At 39.5% G+C, this 10115-nt stretch overlaps 1 gene segment (V, D, J or C); it reads right to left on the bottom strand.

Annotated features, from left to right (window-relative positions):
* Positions 1–973: 973 nt before the first annotated feature.
* LOC117981136 (probable non-functional T cell receptor beta variable 23-1) lies at positions 974–1461 on the bottom strand. The segment is given in 2 exon segments: positions 974–1299; positions 1413–1461. Coding segments are annotated over 2 exon segments (375 nt in total).
* Positions 1462–10115: the final 8654 nt, after the last annotated feature.

Below are 10115 nucleotides of genomic sequence, written 5' to 3'. Positions count from 1 at the left end.
TTAAAATGCGGGTGTGTTTTATTGCAGCAGTTGCATTTGTTTATTGCATACATATTCCATATATATCTTATGTCTCAATAGAGTTGCTTTAAAAATGTTCGTAATTGTTGGCCAGGCGTGGTGGCTCATGCCTGTAATCCCAGCACTCTGGGAGGCCGAGGCAGGTGGATTACGAGGTCAGGAGATCGAGACCATTCTGGCTAACACGGTGAAACCCTGTCTCCACTAAAAGAAATACAAAAAATTAGCTGGGCGTGGTGGCGGGCGCCTGTAGTCCCAGTTACTCGGGAGGCTGAGGCAGGAGAATGGCGTGAACTCAGGAGGCGGAACTTGCAGTGAGCCGAGATCACGCCACTGCACTCCAGCCTGGATGACAGAGCGAGACTCCGTCTCAAAAAAATTTAAATAAATATAAATAAATAAAAAGAAAAAGTTGTGATTGTAACATTCCATAGGGCAGGAATTGCTAATGGTTCCCACTAGGCTTCTATGGCAGGGAGAGCTGTGAGAAGCAGTCAAAAAGCCCTTTAGAGTCTGTCTCTAGTTTAAGGAAATGTGCTGGGTCAGAAGATCAGGGTCTACCTGAAAGACACAGTTGATCCGCTTGTCATTCTTATTTGTGCACCCACAACTTTACCAAGTGAAAAGCACAGAATCCCATTCTTTAAATAAAGATTGTTAGAAATCCATAAAGCTCATGTAGAAAGAGAGAGAGAAGGTAACCTAGCATATCTTACCTAATATGCTGAACACTGAGGAATCCAAGCTTTTTATGCCTTCTGGCCCCTTCCCTGGGGTTTTGTCCCCATCAGTTGTTTTAAATAACCCCCCTTTGTTTTTTGCTCACTTAGAGCTGTTATTTACAAGTTTTTCCTTCTGATTTATTGTCTTTCAAGTTGGGTTTCTGTTATGTAGTGCCTACCAACCTGCTACACACTTATTTCCTGAGCTGGGTCCATAATGAGTTTGTGTTCTAAGAAGGGCTAACATTCGGCACTGTGGCTTTGCTGCTGGCACAGAAATACAGTGCTGTGTCCCCTGACTCCGTGGACTGGATCTCCAAGGTACAGGATGAGTTTTTGGGGCATTGGGCTAAAAATCGCTCATTGATTATTTCTGCTTTCTGAATAAGTTCTTCATTCTGAAAGTAAACCAAAAACTCGAGCTCTTCTTCCAGCTTCTTACGATACCAGTAAACATAACTATGTCCTTTTATAGGAACACAATCCATCTTTGCTTTCTGTTCACTTGCTTTGACCAGAAGTCTAGGTCTCTGGGTGACCTTGGTGTCCGTGGAGCCTGTGGAGGAAGGAGAGAGCAGCTGTAGAAAAAGCGCAGGAGGGAGCTTGATACTGCAGCCACAGGAGAGAGTCTTGGAACTGAAATTCAACCAGTTCAGAACAGGGCCTTACCTGCTCCCCAGAAAGAAAGGGCCACACAGCAGAGAAGTCTGAGGCACATGGTTGACTCAGAAAGAAATCGTAGTGGTAGCTTTTTCTGTAAGGCTTCTTCAGCTGCTCCCCTAGCCCCCGTCAGCAACCTGCTTGTGACGTGATCACTTTCCATAGCCTTCGTAGATGCTCTGTACATGGGACAGTCATTTCAATTTCAAACAATGTAGGAGGGCAAGCTTTGTTTTAGCTGTTAAAAATAGTGTAAGTTTCAGCCTGCTTTTAGTTTTTTTTTCTGTGACTCACTGTTTTGCTATTTTTTTAAGTAAAATCACTCATACATTTATTTACTTAAAAAATTATTATACTTTAAGCTCTGGGGTACATGTGCAGAATGTGCACTTTTGTTACATAGGTATACACATGCCATGGTGGTTTGCTGCACCTATCAACCCATCATCTACATTAGGTATTTCTCCTAATGCTATCCCTCCCCTAGCCCTCCATCCCCCGACAGGCCCCATGTGTGATGTTCCCCTCCCTGTGTCCATGTGTTCTCATTGTTCAGCTCCCACTTATAAGGGAGAACATGTGGTGTTTGGTTTTCTGTTCTTGTGATAGATTGCTGAGAATGATGGTTTCCAGCTTCATCCATGTCCCTGCAAAGGACATGAACTCATCCTTTTTTATGGCTGCATAGTATTCCATGGAATATATGTGTCACATTTTCTTTATCCAGTCTATCATTGATGGGCATTTGGGCTGGTTCCAAGTCTTTGCTATTGTGAACAGTGCTGCAATAAACATGTATGAACATGTCTCTTTATAGCAGAATGATTTATAATCCCTTGGGTATATACCCAGTAATGGGATTGCTGGGTCAAATGGTATTTCTGGTTCTAGATCCTTGAGAAATCTCCACACTGTCTTCCACAATGGTTGAACTAATTTACACTCTATTTACTTTTTTAACTTGTCAATTTGCTTCTTCCCCTCCCTTCCATCTCAGGTAAGGAATCATACAACTCGGTCTTTACAAATAGTAGCTTTTGACACACTTATAAAATCACATAGCAGCTGCTTTACATTAAGTATTTATTTATTTATTTATTTATTTATTTATTTATTTATTTATTTTTGAGACGGATCTTGCTCTGTCTCCCAGGCTGGAGTGCAGTGGCGTGATCTCAGCCCACTGCAGCCTTTGTCTCCCGGGTTCAAGCAGTCTCCTGCCTCAGCCTCCTGAGTAGCTGGGATTACAGGCCCCCACCACCGCACCTGGCAAATGTTTGTATTTTTAGTAGAGACAGGCTTTCACCATGTCACTGGCTGGTCTTTAATTCCTGACCTCAAGTGATCTGCCCGCCTCAGCCTCCCAAACTGTTGGGATTACAGGCATGAGCCACTGTGCCCGGCTACATTAAATAATGAAATGTTGAACTATACAGAACAATATTTATGACAAATATGCAATGCATATATAGAAGCAATAAAATGAATACCTTTGCCTGAAACAATCAGCTTAAGAGTTAGATTATTGCTGAAAATTTCTCAGTCCATGTTACTCTTTTAGATTTCCTCATTGTTTCTCCGTCATGCCCAGGTAGGTGTAATCTGAAGTTTAAATTTGTCATTCACTTGCTTTGCATTATAGTCTTTAGCATTTACACAGGAATCTGTAAATTATGTAGTATTTTTTGTGTGTCTTTGAAATGTATCTAAGAGGAATCAGCTAGTTTATATATTTTCTATAATGTTATTTTTTCATTCAACATTAGGTCTGTGATAATACGTTGACACACAATCTAGACAATTTACTTTCACTGCTATCTAGTATTACATTATATTCATTGGCTAGAATTTATTCATTCTTGAATTAATGCACACTAATTTTTCCCTGGGTGTTTGTGCTGCTACAAACAGTATTGTATTCTTGAACATGTCTCTGCTTTTCTAGGTGCAAGATTGTTGCCATACCTGGCAATGTAAAGACTGCGTCTTCAAGTCAACATGTCAACTTTACATAACATAACAAAATGCTTTCCAAAGTGATTAAGCCAAATAAATGATCCCACGAACAGCTCATGAGTGTGTTCAGATGTTCCACATCTAGGACTACACTTGCTATTTAATATACCTTTAATTTTGCCAGCCTAGTATATTAATATTATCTCATGGTGCAGTATAGTTTTTGTTTGCTTCTTTCTGGTTGCTAAGGAGGTTGAATATATTTGATATATTATAGGCCACCAGTGTTGCCTGTAAACTGCCCTTTGTCCACATTTCTTTTTGGTTGATTAGCTATTGTTTATTTGTAACAGTTCTTTCTAGACTCTGGATACCCAACCTTTGTCGGCTATGTGTGTTGCTAATATCTTTCCAATTTGTGATGTATGTCTTTATTCCGTTTGTGCTACTTTTTGTTGGATTTCTTTAGTAGAATGCATTATTCTTTTATTTGGGGTAAACATGTTTTTTAATTCTTTATTAAAAAAAATCTTCCATAGCCCAAGTTCATGAAGATATAATCCTTATTATTTACCAAAACTCCTAACATTTTGAATTTTGCATTTAAGCATTTAATTCACTTGTGATTTATTTTGACATATATTGTGAAGTAAGGTTTAAATTCATCTTTCCTTGTATGGATAACCACCTGTTCCAGAATAACTTGTATATTACATCATTCCTCCGTATATCTTCAATAACACCTCTATTATATATGAAATTCCTGTATATTCATGGGCCTATTTTTCATTTTCTGTTTTCCATTTGCCTATTTAATCAAGCTTCTTTCATTATCCTAAATGATAACATAATTTGATAATTGGTAGAGCAATTCACATCACTTTTTGTACTTCTTAAATATTGCTTATTTTTGTTCTTTTTCACTTAGTTGTAGATTATTTGCCAAATTTCATAAAGTAAATCTTTTGTAGTTTGATTACTGTGGTATTGAATATATAGATAATACTGCAGAAATTGAAATAATCTTACTATTGGATTCACTTTTTCATGATCATGTTGTATATCTTTACTTATTTCAAACTTTTTTTTTTTGAGACGGAGTTTAGCTCTGTCGCCCAGCCGCCTGGAGTGCAATGGTGCAATCTCAGCTCACTGCAACATCCGCCTCCCGGGTTCCAGCAATTCTCCTGCCTTAGCCTTCCGAGTAGCTGGGATTACAGGCACCCACCACCATGTCCAGCTAATTTTTTGTGTTTTTAGCAGAGACAGGGTTTCACCATGTTGGCCAGGCTGGTCTTGAACTCCTGACCTCAGGTGATCCACCCACCTCGGCCTCCCAAAGTGCTGGGATTACAGGTGTGAGCCACCACGCCCGGCTTATTTCAAACTTTTAAAATAATTCCCTTAAATATTTATTTAGAGACAGAGGCTAGCTCTGTCACCCAGGCTGGAGTGCAGTGGCATGATCTCGGTTCACTGCAAGCTCCGCCTTCTGGGTTCAAGCCACTCTCCTGCCTCAGCTTCCGGACTAGCTGGGACTACAGGCGTGCGCCACCATGCCTGGCTAATTTTTTTGTACGTTTAGTAGAGATGGGTTTCACCCTATTGGCCAGGCTGGTCTTGAACTCCTGACCTCATGATCTGCCAGCCTCGGCCTCCCAAAGTGCTGAGATTACAGGCGTGAGCCACTGAGCGCGGCCCTGATTCCCCTAAAATTTTAATAGTTTTCTGCATGATAGTCTTGCTAATCTAATAGATTTGTTCTTAGGTGTTTATTTTCTATTTTATATCATTATTTGTAAATTGTCTCTCGTTAAAAAACATAACTGCTTGTAGTATGTGAAAATAAAATAATGTTTTATATTTATGTTAAATTCAGTAAACTTACTACATTTTGTTATTGATAATGCATTGCTTCTTTAGACCCTTTCGAATCTCTATAAATAAACTTGTCGTGCGCCAATACTTATTTTTCTTTCCTTTCTCATTTTCAACTTTTTCCCCTTGTTTCACTGGTTGCAAATTCAGCACAATGTTGAATAGAAATCACGGTATTATTCATTTATATATTTATCAATTGTGTAGAAATCACACAACTACAGGTGCCAGGTATGGGTAAACGCTAAGGGTATTACAAAATGTTAAGATTAGATCCTGCCATTTTAAAGACCAATTGGCCTCCCAGGATATCTGCAATTTTTTTGGTCAGTCAGTACCTAAACATCTCATCTGAAATATCCGGTGAAGCTGTGAGTCCCCACTTGATGAGCGGCAGATATTTTATAGAAAGATCCACATCACCCTCTAGCGGTCAAAGGAGCGAATTCATCCAATGCCCGCTGAGCTCTGCCTCGGCCTGCCTGAGTGGGGAGTGGCCCGCCCGGCAGCGAGGCAGCAAAAAGGCATTCCAGGTATCAGAGCGAAATTAAGAAAAAAGCAGCACTTGATGTGCTACCTGCCACATACTCCACAGCATTGTTACTAGCAATTACTTACACAATTATTCAGCCATTAGTCTAATGCCGATGGTGGTTTATCAGTGCATTTTGCCTCCCTCAACCTTTTATAGTCCCCCAAGGCAGGTGTGCTCCCTAAACCGCTATCCTACGTTCTCTGATCTTTTCATCGTAAACTCTATATCAAGGGGTTGGAGGCACTTTCGTTCTTCCAGTGATGCTAAATGTCCCAAAGGTGTACTTCTTATCCAGATCCATTTTCTGAGTCCATGACTTGTACATCCAACTGCTCTCTGCATATTCCTGGTTAGATTACTGTCCCTAAGGCACTCCCAATCTCAAAGTAAATCTTGATCTTCTTCCCACTTGGTCCTTCTTATTTGTCTGTGTGTAGCAGTCTCTCTTAATCACCACCCCCCACCCCCTGCATATTGCTGCTCATGTCTAATCAATTGCCAAGTCCTTTGATTTACTTCCTTTTAAATGTCTCATTTTCCCCATATTTCTAACACCATCATCATTATCTGAGCTAAACTACTGCTTGCCTGAGCTAAGTTTTCCCTCCGCATCAACTCTGTTCACACTGCTGGAGGGTGGCAGCATAAGCCTCCCAACCCTCTGCCCAAAATATGCCACTTTGGCATAAGGATTATTTTGAGCTAGAGGCATTAAAGACAATAGCAAGTATAAGAGGAGTACTCTGACCCTTCCCCTTTTCTTCTTGAAAGATGGAATAAGCCTCCCATATAAAAGATGTCTTATCTATACCAGGAAAAAAGAATATTCTTAACATCCAAGATAGAATGGGGTGATATTGAGGCCAAGGAATCTGTAACAAAAAAAAGCTTGTTAAACTAATCCTCACCTTCCTAGTCACTTTGCCATTCAACCAGCAACTCTAGCCTAAGCCCCTTTACTTTTTCACCTTTCCACAATGTATGACTCTTTGCCCAATTCAATATATGAATGTTCAACTCTAACTGCACATTCAGTTCTTCCTTTAATTATGGGGGCTTTCATGTGATGTAAAACTTGTATTAAATACATGTGTATGCTTTCCTTCCTGTTAATCTGTTCCATTCTCAGGACCAGCCGAAAAACTGCAAGAGGGTAGAGGTAACATTTTGCCTTCCCTGCATGGTCCATTATTTCTTCACTTTGTGACCAGGGTGATTAAATACACAGATACACACACAGCCACGAATCTGATTACTAAAGAAGTCAAATGTTGAAAACCTCAGTGTCTCCTATTAAGCTTTATGTTGGATTCTGTATCATTTACCTTGACCAGTAAGGTTGAGTGGTCTGGTGCCTTCCTGCCTTCTTCAATTTTGCCCTGTACTCAACCACCTCCTCCCCCTGCTCCTGTCACTCTGCTGACTTCTTTCCTGTCATTAAACACACTAATTTCTTTCCTGATTAAAACATTTTGCACTGGTTCTTTAATCTTTCTTAAATGCCCTTGAATTCATTATCCCTCGTCCCACTTAATTAACTCTAGCTCATCTTGATGTAAGGTATTTAGGAATAATATTTAAAATTTCTTCCTATACCGTTTATTAAAAGGAGGATAACCATTAAATATGCAATATCAGGGGCTTCAGACTCTCCAGGGAGTATTTCATCAATAATTACTTTCAAGAAATTAGACGTAGTTCATTTTTTTAGGATTAAAGAGTCTTAACTGGTTTTCAAAAATGGCACCAGATAGGAGATTACAGATAAAAGACACTCACATATTTATGGGTAGTTAAAATTGACTACTGGTCAGTTAATAGGAGTCACACTGCTTTCCACATTCCAGAATGGAAAAACAGCAGCAGAGGTATGAAGTTGTGAAGTAGCTTATCAAATATTCATCTTTGGACACCTGAGATGGTGCATGTACTATAGCAAATGGGTTGAGACTCCGGGAAACCAGTTCGAGAGATTATTTTTGACATTAAGAATGGGGATATGCAAGGATATAGAGGAATTAGATGACCCTAGCTCCCTTGAAACCTCTGAAATTCTTCCCATGGCTTCTCCATTACTGGGAAAAACAGTGCCTCCGTGTGTGTGTGTGTGTGTGTGTGTGTGTGTGTGTGTTGGGGAGGAGGATGTAAGAGTCTGTCTCTTACCTCACCCATCACTGCCTCTGAAAGGTGAACTTGATTTTAAATACAACAAAGCACAGAGAGTAGAATATAAAATCAGAACAGAAAGTTCAACACTTCAAAAAGAATTGCTCATCAAAAATTTATGTCATTCAAAATTTACAGGAAATGTGATAGGATTTTATTTTGTTGGTACTTGTCCAAGGAAGACAGAACACAAATACGGACTGAATGCTGTTCAACGCTGTTGTCTCCTTTCCTAAGGTAATATAGGTAGGCAGTAGGCTGTGTCCTTGACAGTCAGCTGGTTTGGGAATGGCAGGTCTGAACCCAGCAGCGTTCCATGCTAAATGTCACTGAAACACTACACTCCTCAGCTTAACATAGACGGAAATAGTGACTGCGTGAAATAGGAATGTAACCACTGTCTCCCTGTTTCATGCCAGAGCCTTAAAAGCTCTTGTCTTTTCCATGCCGTTAGTGAAGCAGTGGAATATTTTATAAGTATTTTACTAGCTCTGTTCTCCAGGCTGAAAACACTAACAGAGTAAAAGGCTACAACTAAAGTGGGCCCTGAGTTCAGTGGCAATGGCACAGTCTGAGGTGACTGAACCCAGGTGGGGTATTTAACCACCAGCAACACACGGTCATAGCGGAGACGAACAGCAGCAGCGTGTCCACTGCAGAACTGGCTCCCATCTTATTCCAGTCAGTTCCACCTTGGTCAGGGGCCAGGTGTCATCTCCACGCTTTCACGTTCACCCTTATTGTCTAAACCCCTGTTCTGTGTTGCAAAGGGGTTGACAAGCGTCCAGGTCTGTTGGGTGGTAGGTTGTCCGCTGTGATTAATTCAGCAGCCGATATCTATATGAGGATGGTAGCAGTTAAGCCACTGCTATTTCACTCCTGGTTTTGACTACAAAATGCCCTTGATCCTTTTCTTGTAAGAACGCCAATCTATTCATTTATTTGTTTTCTCTTCTTTTTGATGCTATATGCATACAATTTTATTTATCTTAACCTGTGGTTCATAACACACAGGCATTGCTTGTCAATGAATATTTTTAAAAAACATAATAGGAACTTGTAAAACATCTCCTCCTCAACATTATGCAAGATAGGCCTTGACAATATTTCAATGTATAGCTATGTAGTTCTCTCTCATTCTATCTCCTGCCATGCCCCAGCCTTATAAAAATCCTGAACTTGGGTCATTATTATTCCCTGCCAGTAGTGTGTTGGTAAAGGGTAAAGGGTTGACAACTAAGTCTGGAGGAAAATAAAGCAAACTGTAATTTGCTGTGTTTGCTAATTTCTGTAGTGTAAATACCCTCACTATGGCCAGTTTCAAGCTAACAAAATGATGTCACTAAAACTGGAGTTGGGAAAAATGTATACAGTCAGCTCCCATGAGCTGATAAAGTAGGCTCCAGCATACAACTCATCTTTGCTTTCCTTTCAATATAATTTGTTCTAATATGTTTTAGTCCTGAAAATTATTTTCTTGACTTGTTTTTAGCTTTATGAAAAGCACATTATGCTTTGCATAATCTCATTAGACTTAGTTTTTACATTTGCTATTATATTGCTAAGATTCACCTATAACCTTGCTCTTCACTATAGTTCATTCATTTTGACTCATATGAATATGTCACAGTTTATTCGTTCACTCTTCTCAGTGCATATGTGGCTTGGGGCCATGTTTTTCTACTGTTTGGTGCTGTTAAGAACACTTTTGTATTTATGTCTTCTGATATGTGTATGCAAGAGCTTCTCCTGATGTAAACCTAGGAGTGGAATTGCTGAGTCATGGGATATAGGAATCTTCAACTACGAGATAATGCTGAACTGTTTCCAAATGGTTGGTAGTACTTATGCTCCCATCAGTAATTTATAAGTAATCCTATGAATCCATACCCTCGCTAACATTTTATATTTCTAAACTTTTTATATTTTGCTAATCAAGTGGATATAAAACTATGTATCATTGTGTCTTGCTTCATATTATCCTGATCATCAATGAAGTGAAATATCTCTATGTATTTATTAGTCATATATGTTTATTCTATTAAATGTATGGTCGTATGTTTTGCTCATTTTCTGTTGGTTCATACAGATTTGTGGTCAATGTAAATGTTTGGTTTCTCCTAGGAAAGGATTTTCACTGTTCCACTTACTGTCTTCTAACTACTGGCAGAACTTTC

This window comes from Pan paniscus, chromosome 6 (genome assembly GCF_029289425.2).
Source record: "Pan paniscus chromosome 6, NHGRI_mPanPan1-v2.0_pri, whole genome shotgun sequence".
Classification (NCBI taxonomy): Eukaryota; Metazoa; Chordata; class Mammalia; order Primates; family Hominidae; genus Pan; species Pan paniscus.
Note: the sequence above shows the minus strand (reverse complement) of the source record. Positions and strands in the feature narration are given on the sequence as shown.